This window comes from Carcharhinus amblyrhynchos, chromosome 3 (genome assembly GCF_965287045.1).
Source record: "Carcharhinus amblyrhynchos chromosome 3, sCarAmb.v2.hapA, whole genome shotgun sequence".
Lineage (NCBI taxonomy): Eukaryota > Metazoa > Chordata > Chondrichthyes > Carcharhiniformes > Carcharhinidae > Carcharhinus > Carcharhinus amblyrhynchos.
In genome coordinates this window covers 127,763,996-127,785,837 of record NC_137326.1, presented here as the reverse complement: position 1 = coordinate 127,785,837, position 21,842 = coordinate 127,763,996, and the positions used below count along the sequence as shown (strand labels likewise).

At 45.6% G+C, this 21,842-nt stretch overlaps 1 protein-coding gene across 3 annotated transcripts in view; it reads right to left on the bottom strand.

Moving 5' to 3' along the window:
* Positions 1-5,874: 5,874 nt before the first annotated feature.
* Positions 5,875-21,842, bottom strand: part of gyg1a (glycogenin 1a) — a 90,378-nt gene continuing 74,410 nt past the window's right edge. The window contains exons 5-8 of one of the 3 annotated variants that reach the window (XM_080185975.1): positions 19,691-19,817; positions 11,276-11,501; positions 7,211-7,267; positions 5,875-6,768 (exon numbers count right to left, since the gene is read on the bottom strand). In XM_080185975.1, the coding sequence (XP_080042101.1) occupies positions 6,604-6,768; positions 7,211-7,267; positions 11,276-11,501; positions 19,691-19,817 (575 nt within the window). In that variant the 3' untranslated portion in view covers positions 5,875-6,603. Of the gene's footprint in view, positions 6,793-7,210; positions 7,268-11,275; positions 11,502-19,690; positions 19,818-21,842 lie in introns of all 3 variants that reach the window. The other 2 variants (XM_080185973.1, XM_080185974.1) reach the window with 2 other exon arrangements.

Below are 21,842 nucleotides of genomic sequence, written 5' to 3'. Positions count from 1 at the left end.
GTTTAGAGCCCAACCAGTTTGTTTGATAGTAAACACCACAATCTTTTGGAAATGGTGTCCCTTCGTCAGGTGTGTGGAAGGTTCTGAGCAGAGAAGGGCATATGGAGCAGGAAGACTCCAGCTTTAGTGCCGGGGGCACTAACAGGGTGGATACATGGGATAGAAACTACGTGGAATTAAATTTGGTACAGGCTTGATGGGCCAAATGGCCTCTTTTTGTGCTGTAAGGGTTTTATGATTGATCCGATTCCTGTGCCAATGTATTCTGAAAACTTTTCTTTCGTAAAGGGTGAGAACCTGTCAACGGTATGTTTTAAAAACACATCAGGAACATGATAAAATGATTGGCGAAGTATTAATGCTATATTTACTCCTAAGTTATGCGTGTTTTCCAATCAACATGCTCCTAAAAGCGATAGTGCCATCATGCCTGAAAGATTTGACGTTATGGATATAAAAGATCGGTGGATAACATTGTTCCCTTAAGATTTTCCACAATATTTTTAGCTGCTGAGTTGCCCTATCCAACCTATTACACAACGACAGCCTGCGAACATTGGAAATGGATTCCAGTTAGTATCACTTAACATGCTGGCAGCCTCCACTTAGTCAGCTGATTGGGAATGGCATCTCTCAGTTCCAAACTCTGGTTCCTTTTCACCGTTCCCCCCATGGATAACAGCTATCACATTTCTCCATCCAATCGAGAGAGAAAAAAAACAATGTAGAATGCCTTGCTTCCACCCGGCTCCTTTTCATTACGACATTACTGCAATCGATCCCCTCCTTCTGAGCGTTTCTAGGAACAGCGGGTTACATCAGGGGTGTTATTTTTGCTACGGTATCACTTGAAAAACTAGACGGGCGACTTGGGTCGAGGGGAGACGAAACAAAGTAAAAGATGGACAGAAATGGGATTGAGTGGGTAAAACGGTGTGGAGATGCCGGTATTGGACGAGGGGTAAACACAGTAAGAAGTGTCACAACACCAGGTTAAAGTCCAACAAGTTTGTTTGGTACCAGACGCCACTAGCTTTTGGAGCGCTCCGATTTCCTCCCACAGTCCGGAGATGTGCAGGTTAGGTGAATCGATCATGGTAAATTGCCTCTTTGTGTCAGGGGATTTGCAGGGTAACCATACAGCGTTACAGGGATAGGGTCTGGTTGAGATTGTTGTTGGTGCAGGCTCGACGGGCCGAATGGCCTCTTTCTACGCTGTAGGGATTCTGTAACGCTATGGATGGGACAGTCAAACAGAAAGTGAAAATGGGGCCAATGGTGTGATGTGTTTATGATTTAGCATTGAGGACTGTGGGCTGTATGTGCTCAGTGCCCCAGTGTAGCTGAGAACTGCAGAAACCTTTGCACAAACAGCACAACTCTCGTGAAGACCCCCAAAGATCATTCAAATGAGAGCTTTTCCATTGTAGGATTGGAGCATGTGAACAGCAATGAAGGGATGGTCCTTGGTGTTAAGCCTTTTCTTCTCCAATGGTTGACATGAAATTCACCCAACCTACCTTCGCTCATTGTTGGGTCTCCGTAAAATGATGATACTCAGGGACAGCACTGAAGAAAGTGGAGGAAACTGTCATAAAAAGAATGGCTAAGGTGATGTGTTGCTGTCACAAATGCCTGTTTAGGCTATTGTTTGCATTTTAAATAGCTATTTCATGCGTTGCCCCCCTACCCCCTGCCCTGGTTCTCTAAACTGAAGAAAACTACAAAGAACATAAAAAAATTTACAGCACAGGAACGGGCCCTTCAGCCCTCCAAGCCTGCACCAACCATGCTGCTTGTCTGAACTAAAACCCCCTAGCCTTCCGGGGACCATAGCCCTCTATTCGCATCTTATTCATGTATTTGTCAAGACACCCCTTAAAAGTCACTACCATATCCACTGCCACTACCTCCCCCAGCAACGAGTTCCAGGCACCCACCATCGTCTGTGTAAACAATCTGTCTCGTACATCTCCTTTAAACCTTGCCCCTCGCACCTTAAACTTGTGCCCCCTAATAATTGACTCTTCCACCCTAGGAAGAAGTTTCTGACTACCTTTACATAGATGTTCTCAGAAATTTCTTTAATGCCCTTTTGAATATGGCTGCTGGAAACTATGTACAATATTGGAAACTGTCACTTTGCCAGTAATCGACACAAGATAAAAGTAATTTTAATGCATTTACTAAAGATAGAACTTGCATTGGTACAGTGCCTTTCATGACCTTACAACTACTTTGCACTTAATGGGCAGTTAATTATGACGTTAGTGTACCTTCAAGAAAGGTTTTTTTTTAAATCATGATCTCCGCGACTCTCACAGCTTCAGAGTTTCTCAGCTCACAGCCTCAGTGAATATTATGTCACCAGCTTGTCTGGAGATATCTTTTTATTGCTATTTCAATAGCTTAAATGGGGTCTATTTATTTAAATTCTGGGTTGTTTATGCTCCTGCATTAATCAGAGGATGGTCTATGTGTTTTTGGACAGTTTCTTTTCCCTTTCCAGCAAGTTTAAGGTTTCATTTAGAGTTTAAGCTGCTGTTCAGTTGGGTTTTGGAAGGGACATTAAGTTGGAGCGAAGTGTCTCTCTCTCTCTCCCCTGGCTTTGGAATTTCTGCTGGTTATCTGAAAGCAAGATCTTGCCTTTCTGAAGGGGAGAACCTGCTGCTGGTGGCTTGCCTAGAATCTCTGGTGTTTTGGGAAGCTGTTCTGACTTCAAAATGTTCCAAGGCTATCCAGAGGACTGGAGAGTTCAACCAAAGGACTCAATTCAAGTATCACGTGAGCATTAGTTGATGCTGTATTAAACCTGTTTGAGGGGGTCTTGTTTATGGGATTGGTTTGATTGGGACAGCTCCTCTATTCGTTAAGATTTAAACATTATTGTTGTTGTTTTGCTGATGTTTGTAATTGATGTAGGTTATTGCTAATATTCTTACTACACATGTTAACTATATTCTTAAATAAACTTTGTTTGATAAAAGCTCCCTAGTGGGTCATTTGAATCATACCTGAAGAGAAACATATCCTGCTTATCCCAGATAAATTCAAGATGCAAAACTTATGATCCAGACGGACTCCATAAAACACTTTGGACTTTCTGACCTGAACAATGACATAATTAAAGTTTATTTATTAGTATCACAAATAGGTTTACATTAATACAGCAATGAAGTTACTGTGAAAATCCCCTCGTCGCCACACTCTGGCACATGTTCGGGTACACTGAGGGAGAATTTAGCATGACCCATGCATCTAACCAGCATGTCTTTCAGGCTGTGGGAAGAAACCAGAGCGCCCAGAGGAAACCCATGCAGACACAGTGAGAATGTGCAGACTTGGGTAGAAACCTTCACACAAACTGCACAACTCTCGTGACCCAAGGCCAGAATTGAACAGGGTCCCTGGCTCTGCGAGGCAGCAGCGCTAACCACTGTGTCACCTAATTCAGAGTGTAGTCACTATGACGATGCAGCTAACTCATGCACAGCAAGATCCCACAAACAGGAGTGTAGCAATCTTGAAATCACCTGTGTTATTTTTATGGCAATTAAGGATAAGTAGTGGCTTGCACACTGGAGACAGCTCAAGCATCTTTCAGGTCATACCTCATAATACATGCTGACCTGAACTATTTGCAGCCATGCCACCCAGTTGAGTTGCCCATTCGCTTCACACCTCAGTCAGTGTAACAAGGCTAGCTTCATAAATGCTGGCTATATGGGACTTTGCTGCCAGCCATACACATTTGGAAACTGCAGTGCGCAGTGTTCAGGATATTCTGGCTAAGATTATTAAGGGTTAACTGTGGGCATTGCAGCGCCTATTCCTGATGTGTACTACAGGAGGGGATAGGCCCCGAGAACATAAGAACGTAAGAAATAGGAGCAGGAGTAGGCCATCCAGCCCTTCGAGCCTGCCCCGCCATTCAATAAGATCATGGCTGATCTGTCGTGGCTCAGTTCCACTTTCCCGCGCTCTCCCCATAACCCTTAATCCCCTCTCTTATCAAGAACCCATCAACCCGCGTCTTAAAAATATTTAGCGAGGCAGCCTCCACCACTTCAACGGGCAGAGAATTCCAGAGATTCACCACCCTTTGAGTGAAGAAGTTCCTCCTCAACTCCGTTCTAAACCGCCCCCCCTTTATCTTGAGGCTGTGCCCCCTAGTCCTACTGTCCTTTCTGAGCGGGAAGAGTCTTTCCACCTCTATCCTATCCATCCCATTCAACATCATATACGTCTCAATGAGATTTCCCCTCATTCTTCTAAACTCTAACGAGTACAAGCCGAATAAGATTAAATCCACAGCTCCAATCCCTATATGCTTAATATGGTTTGCTGAGAAGGTACGAGGTTAGGGTCGGTTTGTGTAATTGATTTTATTAGATTTTTGGGAGATCTTGTTAATTCTGACACGTTAGCCATGAGTCAATGGCAAGGCTCTCGTCTCTCAAGTTTGAAGAGCAAAGCTGTGGGTTGAAGTTCCATGTCAAAAAAACATAAATTGTAAGTTGACACTCCAGTGCTGTACTGAGGGAGTGCTACACAGTCAGAGGTGCCCTCCTCTGATGGTGCCAGAGTGTGGTGACTTCTTGCGAAATGTACCCAGCATACCCTCTAGTTCTCTCATTCTGCGCTATTAAAACTCTACTCCAACTCTTATAAACTTTCTAACAATGCTCTACCTTATATTAAGTTACGGACACACTGCTATCTCACTGTGCCAGGGACCCGGGTTCGATTCCCAGCTCGGGTCACTGTCTGTGTGGAGTTTGCACATTCTCCCCATGTCTGCGTGGGTTTCCTCTGAGTGCTCCAGTTTCCTCCCACTGTCCAAAGATGTGCAGGTTAGGTGGATTGGCCACAGTAAATTGCCCCTTTAGTCTTCCTGGTGTCAGGGGGACTAGCTAGGGTAAATGCATGGGGATATGGGGATAGGGCCTGGGTGGGATTGTGATCTGTGCACACTTGATGGGCCAAATGGCCTCCTTCTGCACTACAGGATTCTATGAAGTTGGTCTATCTCTATGCCCTGGCTATCTCTGTAGCGATACATTCCGCACCCTCTCTTTTCCTTCTCCCCCATGCTTAGTATGTTTTATCTGTATGGTGCAAAAAACAATTCTTTGTTGTATCAAAATACATGTGACAATCAGAAATGAGATCAAATCAGGTGAGCCTCAAGAGCTTTTGGAAATATTCCGAAGAAAAAGCAGGAAAACAGTCGCCCTGACATCCTTGTTAACATAACTAAAGCAGATTATGTCATTACTGTGGAAGCCTGCTGTACACAAATTGGCTTCTTAATATATTAATACTTCTTTAATAAAGGCTTTGCATTGGCTATAAAGTGCTTTGGGGCATCCTGAGGTTGCAAAAGGTGCTATATAAATGCAAGTCTTTCTTTTTGCATCCATCCTGTAGCTTTTAAACATTTTTAAATTTATTCCTGGAACATAGGTGTCACTAGCTGGCCAGCATTCATTGCCCATCCCTACTTACCTGAGGGTAGTTGAGAGTCAACCACATTGCTGTGTATCTGGAGTCACATGTGGGCCAGACCAGGTAAGCATGGCAGATTTCCTTCTCTAAAGGACATTCGTGAACCAAATGGCTTTTTCCGACAATGGTTTCATGGTCATCGGTAGATTCTTAATTCCAGATTTTTTTTATTGAATTCAAATTCCACCATCCACGTGGATTTGAACCCAGGTCCCCAGAACATTAGCTAAGTTTCTGGATTAATAGTCCAGTGACAATATCACGGGGCCATTGCCTCCCCTGGTTTGTAAAACGGCTTGGAAATATAATGCAGTGCAGTGGGATGTGCGAGACAACTAAACGCGCGGGAAAGATATATCCAGCGAATAAATTCAACAGTTTCAAACCAGTAAGTTTATTCTGTGGGTAAAGTGCTATGAGACACATAGAAATCAGCAGGTTAATCACAACACAAATACCGCGGTGGATGGAGAAGGTCTTCAGTTCTATGTAACAATCTTGCAAGGTACTGGTTATGTACGGTGCACAGACATCCCATCATATCATTAAGTCTCAAAGATAGAAATTACCTTTTGTCACAGTGGAAAAGGGGGTAAAGTATTTCTTTTGTAAAGCAGATGGGTGGGGGGTGGGATGGGGGGGGTACATGGATGGAGGGGGGAGAAGTTATTGCTCTTCATGCATGTGAAGCGACTTCAAACACCTGTAAAATACTGCGAGCTCTGTTAAATTCAGTGTCTATAACACGGTTCGAAAATTTTAATTAAGTCTCTCTTACTAAGTTAAGCAAAAAGCCTTCTGGAGGCGCGTTACAGCAGTAGGCAGTGTGTCCATGTGCAAAAATACTGAATACCGGGAAGAGATTTGACTCAGGTGATTGCAGGGCGAGGTTTCACGGGCCTTTTTCTCGCCACATTTCTTACTACTGACGTTCGTCACCTAGGTGGCAGCCAGGTGGCCCCACCCATTCCAAACCATGCCGCTAACGGGTAAAGTACAAACCAGCCATGCACTGAACTCCAGCCGAGATGCTATACACCTTCCATACTCAGTCCCTCACTGGGCAGCCACATGGGGAGTCCCGTCCACCTGCCCTCAGTTCAAGTAGGCGTCCAGCTTCTTTTGGATGTTCTGGAAAGAATCTTCCCCCATGTAGTCAGCCTGACCCTGTTCCCACTTTTTCCTGCGTTCTTCCGAGGACACGGCGGGAGGCGGGGGAGTGAACGACAGCTGCGAAACAGCCTCACTCAACTTTTCCTCCTGGAAATTTGAAGACAGGTTTAACTGCAAAATTTCAATCCACAGAGAGGGAACCGTTACATCGGAACAATTCTTTAAACTACTTGAAGACAACTAACTTAACCGCTTTGTCACTGAAATGCTGCGTTATATAACATTCCGCCAGCTACGTTATGCTTACTCTAACTCCGATCAGCAATCTAGCTCTGTGCTGACCATTATTAAACAGTAAATAAAATACAAGTAGAAAATCCTCTCATGCACTCGTCAGGTGCTGACCCATTGGCCTTTAACTATAAGATGTCACGTACTTTGCTAGCAGAGTCTTTAAAAAGCATTTACTTCAATACTATCAAGTTAAGCCAGGACTTCCCCCTGATACAAGTGCACATAAGTTAGTTAACCAAGCCAAAGTTGAATGAGAACTGATTGCAGGGATAGGGACCTTTGACGTTGAGCATACCTTCCTACAGAATGACAAGCCACAAGAGAAAGCCAGTGCATAGGCCAAGCATGACGGCTGAAAGGGTTGCCAGACATATTTGTGGAGACAGAGAAAAAGAGTCAATGTGGGAACTTTCACACATCAGGTTACTTGCACAACAACAACAGCTTCTCATCTCGCCCGCTTTCCAGAGAGATCCGACATTTCAAAAGAGAACAAAAACGGCGGCAAATGCCGAGGGGGGACAGCTCGGAGCCACGGTTCTGAATCTTTTTAACGGTGACGGCAAGGGCTAGAAAATTACGAGTCGGGTTTTACCTCAGGCGACACCTAAAGGCGGCTGGCGAGCGGCCCCATGTTACAGAGGAGGGTTGGATTGTCACCCCCCCCTCTCACTGGGTCAGGTCTGGGATGGGTGGGGAAATGGTTCTGGAAGGCGATCCGAGGTGAAGGTGGGAACACGATAGCAAGATTTCTGCTCCTTTTTACGAATTCATTTTTACGGGATGTGGGTGTCGCTGGCCACAATCTACTGCTCATCCCTAGTTGCCCTTGGAGGGCAGTTAAGACTCAACCACATCGCTGTGGCTCTGAAGTCACATATAGGCCAGACCAGGTAAGGAGAGCAGATTTCCTTCCCCAAAGGACATAAGTGAATCAGGTAGATTTTGAGGACCGTCAACAATGGTTTCATGGTCATCAGTAAACTTTTAATTCCAGAATTTTTTTAAAATTCAAATTTCACCATCAGCTGTGATGGGATTTGAACTTGGGTCTCCAGGGCATTACCCTGGGTCCCTGGATTGCTAGTCCAGTGATAATTCCACTGTGCCATACTTCCCCTGACCGTGCGCCTCAAAAGAATTGAAGGTTTCTTTGGGGCTTTTCTTTCTGAGCCGCCTCCAGCAGTCCCTTTAAGGAGCGATGGTTCGGTAGCTCAGAGCCCAGTACAACCAAGCAGAGGGTGCAAGCTCTACCCATTGGCACCCCGGGTATCAATCAGGGACCCACAGTTACAGCTTTTAAAAACAGCCGTACTGCTGTTTCAGGTGGCCGGACTGCTCTCGACCTTTCCGAATATTTCAGCCTCAAGGGAGTGATGTCCCACCCGCCCCTCCTGCCGCCTTCCCCCACCCTCACTGCAAAACCGCAACTGTTCTTTGGATGCAAAACACAAGACTGCAAGTTGAAGTTTTCCTCAAGATTTTTTGGGTTTTGGGGTGGGTGAGGGGGGAACAATTTTGCCCGATTAAGCCGGTTCCCAGGACAACCATGGCCAGATTGAACCAAGACTACACTGCCGCCTTTTTATTGTTCATTTAATTGATGTAGATATACATTCACTGCATGACACGGAGCAGAGATCAAGAAGCAGGCAGAAACTGGGCAGGTCATTTTTCTTGTGCAATGTTTGAACTGGGTCCTAAATCATCACTTGTCCCTTTCACAAGCCTACAATTAATAAATTAAAAGTCACCTACGCGTTAAAGGGTTTAACTCATTCATCTTCAAGGGCGATACAGTGGCACAATGCTTAGCACTGCTGCCTCACAGCGCCAGGGACCAGGGTTCGATTCCCAGCTTGGGTGACTGTGCGGATTTTGCACTTTGTTCTCTTTGTGTCTGTGTGGGTTTCCTCCGGGTGCTCCAATTTCCTCCCACCACCCAAAGGTGTGTGGATTAGGTGGATTGGTAAATTGCCCCTTAGTGTCAGGGGAACTAGCAAGGGTAAAACACGGGGGTTACGGGGATAGGGCGTGGGTGGGATTGTGGTCAGTGCAGACTGGATGGGCTGAATGGCTTCTCTCTGCACTGTCGGGATTCTATGAACTCAGGCTAATGGTTCCCAAGCTGTGATATGCCTGGGAGTACATAAGATATTTCTGGAGGGTATGCAAGAGAAATTGTCCAGTGGGGTAGACTCATTATTTTGTGTGTGTGTGTGTGTGTGTGTGTGTGTATCTGAATTAGAAAAAAAAATTAGGATGCTTCCTGGTAAAAGCATGGACATGTGCTGTGGTCCAGGGATGGTTCAATGGGTTCTTATCCCAGGGGAACAGATCTCTATTCCATTTGATCATCAGCGCCCCCCCTAGCTCACCCCTGTGCTTCCCAAGTGTCGGTCTGAGGGCTCAGCGGACTACTAGAGTTTTTCCAAACCACGTGGGAGCTGGCAGGGTCACCTGGAGTAATGCACCATCCAGGAAGGAGAGACTTACCCGATTCAATTCCTGGAGAAGTGAGATACTCTGCTAACAGCCTGCAGCTTCCCAAGGTGCAAGACGGTTGGCTAGAGTTAGACTTCATGGGATCTGAGGTGGGTTTTGGAGGGTGGGGGGGGGTGTCAATGGCTCCAGACCTCTGATCTCAACTGCCACCAAGGGCTTTGAGAGACTCATGTCTCCCATCCAGGCAGAGAAGAGTGCCTCGTCTGCTAAGAGTGCCTCGTCTGCTATCAAGGCAGCCCCTTAGACACCAGCAGGGGTGAGGTTCCTTTGAGACAATGGTTCAGCTGATCAGCATGAAGGAACTAGGAGGAGCTGGTGAGGCCAGAGGGTTCTTCATGACCAACAATGCAGGGTGGCACTGCTGCCTCACAGCACCAGGGACCCAGGTTCGATTCCCGGCTTGGGTGACTGTGCAGAGTTTGCACATTCTCCCCATGTCTGTGTGGGTTTGCTCCAGGTTTCCTCCCACAGTCCAAAGATGTGTGAGTTAGGTTGATTGGCCATGCTAAATTGCCCCTTGGTGTCCCGGGATGTGTAGGCTAGAGGGATTAACGGAGTAAATATGTGGGATTGTGGGGATAGAGTCTGGGGTGGGATGGTTGTTGATGCAGAATCGATGGGCTGAATGGCCTCCTTCTGCACTGTAGGGATTCAATGATTCCATGACAGGAGACTCTGCTGAACACTTCACCAAATTAGGCTAGAACATAAGACTTTCTTGTTAACAGAACTCCAACCCTTGATAGCACAGAATCAGAAAATCTACATCATCTAATGCTCTATTGGCTAAATGCACCATTCGCTTTTAATACAAGTGATATTTCCAACATTTAAAGGGATACTGACAAAAGAAATCCAGTTGATCTGTGTGCAAATATAAAACAATAACCCAAATAGCAAATTGAAACAAAAGGTTGCATCTATAGGATGTCTTTAACACCAATAAAAAACATCCCAAGATGCTTCACATATGGAAGTTGGCAGGGAGATGGACGTGAGCTGAGGAGAGGGAGCTTAGCAGGAGTGGGCCAAAGCAGAGCCAACATGATGATGTTTAGTGAGAAGCAGAGACTGGTACTCATGCAGAAGAGGTTGGGAGAGAGAGAGAGAAGCCGATATCCACCCAATGCTTCATAACCAGTGAGGGGAAAGGAAGGGAATTACCCAAAATAAAGAACACAGGAGGAGTAAAGGATGCTGTGGAAAAACTTGGAGGACGTTGCAGAGATAAAGGTGCAGAAGGAGCATAAAGATAAGAATGTGAAACTTAAATAAAACCTGAGGTGGGGTAGGGATGGGGGCCAGTGTATGTTAGTGATGGGTGAACAGGAGTTAGTGCGGAACAGGATACAGGTGACTGCGTTTTGGACAAGTGGGAGCTTGTAGGAAAAGGCAGGGTATTCGAACAATTAACGTGGCAAAGAACGGGTAACTATTTCAGTGATGGGGATGGCAATATTGCACAGGTGGAGACAGATGGTCTTGTAATGGAATCTGGGATTTTACTACCCAGGAAGGAGCTAATATAATAAAGCTATGCTATTTGGGGTATGTGGGAAGTGGATATGCATTTGGAAAAGTTTGGGAACATCTGAACTAGGGCAACAGCTTAGCATAAAGGACAAATAGGTGCATTTGTTTAATTAATTTATTGGCATTCCCAAAAACTAATAGACAGGGAGCTACTTTTCCCTAATGGAAATGAGCTACATGTCACATTGTTAAATAGGGACCTTTCTTTTTCTACAGCCGCTTGTCTACATGTTAGTTGATCTCCAACATGTCAAAATGTCTCAAACATTTTGCTTGATATTATTTCAGCATGCTTACATCTACATTTTCTGTCGCAACGTACCTCTTGCGTGCCCGAGCTACTTTGCTCATTTGAGATACCGTGCACCGGAAGGAGCGGCGAGACTGATGTTGTGAAGATGTCCCACCACATGTTGAGGAATTCCGGGTGAGTGACCAGTGAATAATCGTGGCTATCTCCTGTCACGCATCGCGTCTTTGGGTTGTAGGAGTAGTTCCATGGTTTGGTGTTGCCAAGGAAGTGGACCACCTTAGCATCAGCACCGTACCTAGCATTCCACACATTTAACACAAAGCATTAGTGATCTGGTTTGGCTAATAATTAAAGATAAAAAATACTCTGAAAATTAGCAGCTCTCCTACGTTCATGTTTATCGTTCGTCAAAGAATATGCTTCTTTTCAGGATAAGAGCATGATTTCTTTTTAAATTTATTTATTAGTGTCACAAGTAGTCTTACATTAACCCTGCAATGAAGTTACCGTGAAAATCCCCTAGTCGCCACATTCTGGTGCCTGTTCGGGTACACTGAGGGAGAATTTAGCATGGCCAATGCAGCTAACCAGCACGTCTTTCAGACTGTGGGAGGAAACCCATGCAGGGAAAACACAGGGAAAAACATGCAAACTCCGCCCAGATGGTGACCCAAGCCAGGAATCGAACCCGGCTCCCTGGCGCTTTAAGGCGGCAGTGCTAACCACTGCGCCACCCTGCTGCCCATGATACCAGTTAATGGAGACTCTACCAAGTCACACAGAATAAAACTGTAAGACAGCATCGTATAATGTGCCATAAAATTAGATTGTAACGCAGAATAGTGTATCAGGTAATATGCAATAAAGAGAGGGCATTAGAACATGTAACGAGAGGAGGCTGTAGAACATGATGTAGGTAGATAGGCATCATACAATGTATCACAAAATAACAATGCTGTTCTCTCAAAGTCCCACTGAGTTAAGGCTGCCAATTTGAATACTCCAGCTCACCATCAAAAGCCAGGTCCTAGTGTCCATTGCAAACGGGGGATGTTGTGGCTCACCTAAAACAAATTCCGAATGCCCCTAAAGTCACACAGTTTTCCCTGGTCACATTGGTTGCAGCCAACAACACTTTTCCAACATGGTAATGTTACCACCTTTCAGCACTGGAGACAGTATAGCTCACAGTTATTATTTATCTAATAAGTACATTGTGGTAATGAAATTTAAACCTAAATCTTTACAACGATTGGAGCCAATTATCCTGAACTTTTTCTCAGGGAAGTGTCAACTTACTGGGACAAAGGTCAAGGGTACCCGAGTCATGTTATGCTCGGTCTCTCTTTTTTTACATGGCTGCATTTGATAGTTCCAATGAGTTTATCCACTTTTTACGCACATTCATGTCCACTTTTAACAATCTCAAAACCTCTCCAAAAAGCACTTCCACGCTCTGAAAGGGCATGTTACTTCTCCCCTGGGTGGCATGGCGGTTAGCACTGCTGTCTCACAGCACTAGGGGCCTGGGATCAATTCCAGCCTCGGGTCACTGTCTATGCAGAGCCTGCACGTTCTCCCTGTATCTGCGTGGGGTTCCCTCGGTTGCTCTGGTTTCCTCTCCAAAGATGTGCGGGTTAGGTTGATTGGCCATGCTAAATTAACCCTTAGTGCGAGTGGGTTAGCAGGATAAAGGAGGGTTATGGGAATAAGGCCTGGATGGAATTGTGGTTGGTACTGGCTCGACAGATCTTCTGCACTGTGGGGATTCGATGGAATCATGTCCATAAGAGTACCTATCATTCCAAAAACTCATGCACAAGTTCTGTTTTGGATATCCTACCAGACAAAGTCAGATTAGCCTGATGGCACTGGCATTTTAACATGTGCAGTTGCTTGCCCCAGTGAACTAAGATGTGCTATTTACAACCCGACCCCATTCAACAACCCTGTGAAAATGGCAGGTGCCGGGGGGTGGGGGGTTACACTTATAAATTGGGGAGTCCACAGCCGTTTTGACAGAGAGAGCCAACTGCATAAAAACTCAGGCTAAAGATAAACTTCAGGTCACTGACCTTCGGATGAAAGTTGGGCGGACTTTTCTCAAACAAATTCAAAGCGTAAAACGGGCACGGAAACCTCCCGTTTTCTCATATACTTCTTCAACGAGATAAGTCATGGCAATTTACGGCGCTCTGTGCTTCAGAGGCCTCTGGACTCACCGGCGAGGCTATCACATCTGGTTTCTAGGTGGCATGGTAGCACAGTGGTTAGCACTGCTGCTTCACAGCTCCAGGGACCTGAGTTCGATTCCCGGCTTGCGTTACTGTCTGTGTGGAGTTTGCACATTCTCCCCGTGGGTTTCCTCCAGGTGCTCTGGTTTCCTCCCACGGTCCAAAGATGTCTGGGTTAGGTTGATTGGCCATGCTAAAATTGCCCCTTAGTGTCCTGAGATGCGTAGGTTAGAGGGATTAGTGGGTAAATATGTAGGGATATGGGGGTAGGGCCTGGGTGGGATTGTGGTCGGTGCAGACTTGTTGGGCCGAATGGCCTCCTTCTGTACTGTAGGGATTCTATTCTATGATTCTGTTGGTGGAAATCACCTGTGATTCTCGCTGGTGACCTCGACCGGAGAGGGAGTTAAGTTAAGCGAGTCCGGACTATTGAGTTCAGGCTCATTACTGGCCTTGTGCCCAAGCTTTCCACGTCGATCAGCTGGCCTGGTGAATTGGTAAGATCCCGCCCGCTCTGTATTTCCACCATTTTCTGTTTTAAATTTCCCGCTAGGTCAGTGAAGACCATTATTTTTCAGTTTCGTTGTTGGATCTTTGGGCTTTCACTTTGCAGTTCTCTCATTGCAGGGTGGAAGCCTTGAACTGTGTTTCTGTTTCTTGCCATGTGATAGGCCTGTGCCGGGCCACGGTGGTACAGTGGTTAGCGCTGCTGCCTCACAGCACCGGGGATCCGGGTTCAATTCCCAGCTTGGGTCACTGCCTGTGTGTGTGGAGCTTGCACATTCTCCCCGTGTCTGCGTGGGTTTCCTCTGGGTGCTCCGGTTTCCTCCCACAGTTCAAAGATGTGGGGGTTAGGTGGATTGTCTATGCTAAATTGCCCCTTCGTGTCAGGGGGGACTAGGGCCTGGATGGGATCATGGTCAGTGCAGATACAATGGGCCAAATGGCCTCCATCTGCACTGTAGGATTCTATGATTCTCTACGGTTCTAATGGCCTGAGGCAGGAAGTGTGAGCACTCGGACCATTGCACCTCAGGTGTACCGTTCCTGTTTGACATTGGAGTGTGAGTGGGAGAAAATCTCCGCACAACAGCACAGTGATATTGTGGTCGGTTCCACCAGGCCAGTTGACGAGAAGCCTTTGTTCAGTTTTATAAGGTGGCGGGAAGGGGAGGGGGATTCATTCATACTTTGATCTTTAAACAAGCCTTCTATTTTTAATCCTGTTATCTCAGCAGGTAGCTGGCAGCTGTTCCCTTCAGCTGCAGCACTGGATCACACTGATACAGAGTGAGATTTTCAATTAGACTCATACATTACCATCCAGAAAAGACCTCAAACCTGGGGCTCAAAAGGCAACAATACGTTTACCACTGGCAGGCTCCAAATACACAGGACCGTGCGTCAACAAACGCACGTCATCAGTCAGTGATCCCACACTGGCTTTGCGGATTTTCCACCCTAATCATTTCTTTCACAGGAACAGCACTGCCATATCTGAATAATAATATCAGCAAATTAATTTTCATTGCACTGCACTAGAAGTGGGTGCCACCTTGTCGTGCCATTTTCTGTCCCTGCTGTGTATTCTTATTGTCGTTTGGTTCCCAGATGTTGGATTGGCATGGTGGCACAGTGGTGAGCACTGCTGCCTCACAGCGCCAGGGACCCCGGTTCGATTTCCAACTTGGGTGACTGTCTGTGTGGAGTCTGCACTTTCTCCCCGTGTCTGCGTGGGTTTCCTCCAGGTGCTGCTGTTTCCTCCCACAGTCCGAAAGACGAGCTGGTTAGGGTGCATTGGCCGTGCTAAATTCTCCCTCAGTGTACCCGAATAGGCGCCGGAGTGTGGCGACTATGGGATTTTCACCGTAACTTCATTGCAGTGTTAATGTAAGCCTACTTGTGACATGAATAAATATGCTTAACAATCACATTTTGAGCTTGGAAATGTTGAATTTTGTCATGCTGTCTGGTAAACTTGAAGGGCCAGACTCAACCAATTCTGTACACAACACACCGCTCTCTAGTGCAGCCATGAAATGTGGCCCCCGGAACACTTAGACATAAGAGATTAGTTCCTAGCCATTTACAGATAATACAACTATGTTTAACTGTCTTAAATTCTTCCTTTCCATTTTCAAATCACTTACTTGTAAATCTGCCATGATTGGAACCCAATGAACTATCAAAGCATGCAACCTGATTACAAACCTGGTGTCTCACTGACCTCCAACAATCTGCATTCAGCTGACAAATTCCACATTCCAAAATAAAGCAATTCGTGCAATCGTTTTGTCATTTTCCAGAACAAATAACAAAAGACATCAATAATGCTAGACTGACTTCAATCACAATGTCATGGTGAGTTAGTTGCGCTGAACGGACAAATAGTAAGAACATATGAACTAGGAGCAGGAGTAGGTCACCTGGACCCTCGAGCCTGCTCCGCCATTCAATAAGATCATGGCTGAACTTTTCGTGGGCTCATCTTCACTTACCCGCCCGCTTACCATAACCCTTAATTCCTTTACTGATCAAAAATTTATTTATCCTTGCCTTAAAAAACATTCAATGAGGTAGCCTCAACTGCTTCACTGGGCAGACAATTCCACAGATTCACAATCCTTTGGGTGAAGAAGTTTCTCCTCAACTCAGTCCTAAATCTGCTCCCCTTTATTTTGAGGCCATAAAGGTAAAGTTTATTTGTTAGTCACAAGCAAGCTTACATTAAGTTAATGAAGTTACTGTGAAATTTCCCTAGTCGCCACGTTCCAGTGCCTGTTTGGGTCAATGCACCTAACCAGCACAACTTTCAGAATGTGGGAGGAAACCCACGCAGACATGGGGAGAATGTGCAAACTCCACACAGACAGTGATCCAAGCCAGGAATTGAACCTGGTTCCCTGGCACTGTGAGCCAGCAGTGCTAGCCACTGTGCCACCATGTCCCCTAGATTTAATTTCACCCACCAGTGGAAACCATCTCTCTGTTTCAATGGAGTGTAATTCAGTCTGCCTCCTTCACTACTATAATGTCTGTGGTTTTACTGAAGATTCAGGGATCAAGTCCCAAGATCCTGAAAGGCAGCATATGAATGCAAATGTCCAATTTTTAAACCTCTGTCAGTTACAACTGCTGACCCCTGGCTGAAGAGTCGAACATACAGGGGGACACAGTTTTAGGATAAAGAGACAATCATTTAGGACTGAGCTGAGCAGAAAGTTCTTCACTCAAAGGGTTATGATTTTTGGAATTCTGTATCCCAGGGGATTGTAGATCATCCACTTTTGAATACATTTAAGGCAGGGATAGACAGCTTAGTAACCACTCGGGAAAAAAGAGAATATGGGAAGCAGGTAGGAATGTGAAGTTGACAGAACTACAGCACAGGAGACCATACTGCCCATCATGCCCGCAACCAGCTCACCACACGAGCATTATGACTGTCTTTTCCCTGTATCACTGAACATCGTCTCAATTTAAATGATCATCCAATCCCCTCTTGCATGTCTTGATTGAAACTTTTGAGTTCTTGAAAGGTTTCTCTGTTTTTTGGCAAATCACTTTAAATCTTTGCCCTCTTCAACATCTTTACAAGTGGGAACAATTTCTCTCCATTTACACTATCCCGACCCTTCATGATTTTGAATGTGTCTATTAAATCTCCTCTCAGCTTCTTGTCTCCAAGGAGGACAGTCACAACCTCTCCAATCTATCCTCATTATTGAAGTTTTTCATCCCTGTAAACCTGTTCCGCACTCTCTCCAATGCATTTACTTCCTTCCTATAGTGTGGCACCCAGAACTGTACACGATATTCCAGCTGAGGTCTATTAATAAAGTCCAGTATACTTTATTAAATGCTTTTTCCATCTATCCATCTATCTTTCAATGATTGATGCACATATACACACATGCAGGGTCCCTCTGTCTCTGCACCACCTTAAAATATGTACTCCTTATTTTAGAGTTTTGCTAATGTTCTTCCTACCAAAATGCATCACTTCACACTTCTCCATATTGAACTTCACCTGCCTTCTATCTGCCCATTCCACCAACTTATCCATGCCTTTTTGAAATTTAGCCTGTCTTCCTCACTGTTTATAATACTCACAAGTTTTGTATCATCCACAAAGGTTAAAATTGCCCCCTGCACACCAAGATCTGGATCATTAGTAAATATCAAGAAAAGCAAGGATCCTCACAGCACCAGGGACCCGGGTTCCATTCCCAGCTTGAGTCACTGTCTGTGTGAAGTTTGCATGTTCTCCTTGTGTCTGCATGGGTTTCCTCCAGGTGCTCCGGTTTTATCCCACAGTCCAAAGATGTGCGGTCAGGTGGACTAGCCATGCTGGATTTCCCCTTAGCATCAGAGAGACAATCGGGGTAGATGCATGGCGTTATGGGGATGGGATCGTGGTCGGTGCAGACTCGATGGGCTGAATGGCCTCACTGTGCACTGTAGAGATCCTATAATTCTGATTCTAAGTCCACTCCAAACCTTCCTCCAGCCTGAAAATATCTGCTAATCATCATTCTCTCATAGAATGACAGAAATTCTGCAAGGCAGAATAAGGCCAGTTGGCACATCGGATCAGTCCCACTGTGCTTTGTATTATTCAGCTAATCCACATTCCTACTGTCCCTTTTATTCCTTGAGCTATAACATTTCTTACAAGTCTGTTGTGTGGCACTGTATCGAACGCCAATGCACATTGCATCAAAAGCATTACCCTTATCAACCCCTTCTGTTACCTTTTCAAAAAACTCCATCATGTTAATTCCCATTTCCCTGATAGAAATCCATGCTGCCCCTTTCTAATCAACCCATATTTTTCCACGTGACTACTATTCTGAATTGTTCCTAGAAAGTTCCCCACCGGTCTGTAATTGCTAGACTTAGCCTTACAACCTGTTTGAATTAACAGCGCAATATTTCATAGAATCAAAGAATCCCTACGGTGCAAAAGGAGGCCATTTGGCCCATCAAGCCTGTGCTAACAATAATCTCACTCAGGCCTGCTAATTTACCCTGCTAATCCCTCTGACACTAAGGGGCAATTTAGCATGGCCAACCAACCTAACCTGCGCATCTTTGGACTGTACGAGGAAACTATAGCATTAGGAAATGCTAAGCTAGATGACTGGGCTGTATGTTAATGTAAAATAATGCTTTAATGTGCCTGACTTAGTGCAGTTTATAATATTGAGGAGAAATGGTGGAAGTCTGACCACAAATGACAATATCATATCTTATCGTATCAGGAGGAAACCCTCGCAGACACGGGGAGAACATGCAAAATCACACAGAAAGTGACCCAAGCCAGACTTGAACCCAGTGCTTTGAAACAACATTGCTGATCACTGTGCCACCGTGCCTCCCTATTTACAATTCTCCAGTCCTCTGGAATCTTTCCTGTGTTTCGGGAAGACTGGGAGAACAATATTTCATAGAATCAAAGAATCCCCACAATGCAGGAAGAGGCCATTTGGCCCATCGAGCCTGCACTAACAATAATCTCACTCAGGCCTGCTAACTTACCCAGCTAATCCCCCTGACACTAAGGGGCAATTTAGCGTGGCCAATCAACCTAACCTGCACATCTTTGGACTGTACAAAGGAAACCATAGCAACCCAGAGGAAACCCTCGCAGATATGGGGAGGATGTGCAAAATCCACCCAGAAAGTGACCCAAGCCGGGATCGAACCCAGGTTTCCGGTGCTGTGAAGCAACAATGCTAATCATTGTGCCACTGTGCCTCCCTATGTACAATTCTCCAGTCCTCTGAACCTTTCCTGTGTTTCGGGAAGACTGGGAGATTATGGGCCAGCGCCCCTGCAATTTCCACCCTCACTTTCTTTAATACCCTTGGACGCTAATCATCTATCCTGATGCCTTGGTAACCGGCCCACAGTCAGCCAAGGTTGTATTAAATGGTGGAGCAGGCTGTATGGTCTACAACAGGTCTTACGTTCTTTAGTCCTGTTCCTTTTAGGAGTCTAAATGGACTAGATTGTGTCGATTATCATAAGGGGAAGGGTTCCATGAATCAGTACTCACTGGCTGTCCTCACACCGAGAGGAGTAATCCTTTCTGCGACACGGAACAATGCCACTTGTCCCACTACCCCACCCTCCCCCTGTTGCTCTGAAAGGGTTGTGCCTCCTGCTTCTTACCTTTCGATTTACAATTTGATTTTACAATTAAATCTAGGTGACACTTAGAGAAAATGATCCCGTACATACTTACTGTTTGAAAGCAGGAAGGTAGGAATAGATGGCCACGCTGCTCAGATTGTAAATGAAAGGCAGATGTTTATTGATGTCCGCTGTGGCCCAGTTGCTGAAGAAGCTGTTTAATAAACCCTGGTCCCCTCCTAAATTGAAACAAGAACTTCAAAATATTAAGATGCCATTTTGTCTTTTTTTTAACAACAGCTTGCACTTTGAGCATCTTCAAAATGTTAAGACAACCAAATCCACTTCACAGAATTATAGAATCCCGATAGTGCAGATAGAAGCCCATCGAGCCTGCATTGACAACAATTTCACTCAGGCCTTATCCCCATAACTGCTTGTAGGGCAGCACGGTAGCACAGTGGTTAGCACTGCTGCTTCACAGTGCTAGGGACCTGGGTTCGATTCCCAGCTCGGGTTACTGTCTGTGTTGAGTTTGCACATTCATAAGAACATAAGAAATAGGAGCAGGAGTAGGCCATCTAGCCCTTCGAGCCTGCCCCGCCATTCAATAAGATCATGGCTGATCTGTCGTGGCTCAGTTCCACTTTCCCGCCCTCTCCCCATAACCCTTAATCCCCTCTCTTATCAAAAACCCATCAACCCGCTTCTTAAAAATATTTAGCGAGGCAGCCTCCACCACTTCAACGGGCAGAGAATTCCAGAGATTCACCACCCTTTGAGTGAAGAAGTTCCTCCTCAACTCCGTTCTAAACCGCCCCCCCCCTTTATCTTGAGGCTGTGCCCCCTAGTCCTACTGTCTTTTTTGAGCGGGAAGAGTCTCTCCACCTCTATCCTATCCATCCCATTCATCATCTTATACGTCTCAATGAGATCTCCCCTCATTCTTCTAAACTCTAACGAGTACAAGCCTAGTTTATTCAGCCTCTCCTCATAGCTCAACCCCCTCAACTCCGGTATCAGCCTAGTAAACCTCCTCTGCACTCCCTCCAAGGCCAAAATATCTTTGCGCAGGTGCGGCGCCCAAAACTGCACTCAGTACTCCAGCTGCGGCCTCACCAATGCCCTTTACAGCTGCAGCAAGACCTCCCTACTTTTATATTCAATCCCCCTCGCTATGAAGGCCAGCATCCCATTCGCCTTCCTGACCACCTGCTGCACCTGCAGGCTGGGTTTTTGCGACTCATGCACAAGGACCCCGAGGTCCCTCTGCACCGTCGCCTGCTGCAGTTTTTCTCCACGTATTCTCCTTGTGTCTGCATGGGTTTCCTCCCACAGTCCAAAGATGTGCGGGATAGGTTGATTGGCCATGCTAAAATTGCCCCTTGGTGTCCTGGGATGTGTAGGTTAGAGGGATTAGTGGGTAAATGTGTAGGGATATGGGGGTAGGGCCTGGGTGGGATTGTGGCCAGTGCAGACTTAATGGGCTGTAGGGCCTGTTTCTGCACTGTAAGGTTCTACAAATAAATAAACTTTTGGAAGTATTTACCCCACTAATCCCTCTGACCTTAAGGGGAAATTTAGCATGGCCAAACCACCTAACCTTTGGAGTGCTTGAGGAAACCGGAAAGCCTAAATGAAATCCATGCAGTCACGGGGAGAACGTGCTAACTCCACACTGACAGGTCAGAATTGAACTCAGGTTCTTGGTGCTGAAATGCAGCAGTGCAAATAAAATGGTGATGTAGAACCACATGGTGGCAGGACAGGTGACCATAGATTTTGACCAAGAGTTAGGTTTTTAAGTGGGGGGTTAGTAGAGAGGGAATTCCAGAGTTTGGGCTCCAGGCACTACCACCAATGATGGAGCAATGAAAATCAAGAGCTAAGGTTAGCAGAGATATCTGGGAGGGTTCTGGGGCTGAAGGACATCATGATGAAGGGGATAAAGAGGAGGCAAAGCCAGGGGAGGATTTTAAATTGAGGTGTTCGCCAATCATTAGTATCAAGTTAAGTGTTACAATTAGATCCTCAGCTGTCGAAGCGACGAACTCAGCTCTCAACATTAAAGCCGCAAGCAGCAAAACAAGATGCTAAATCCAACATTAAAAATCTTCCTGTGTAGGATCTGCTGAAAGCTGATCGAGAGGGATGACAGGAAGCCTCATGGTAAAAAGCTAAAGCAACTCTTAAAATCGCAAAATGCATTTTGCTGATAGCTTGCTTGCATTCATTAAAGACTCCTCAATATTACACTGATCACC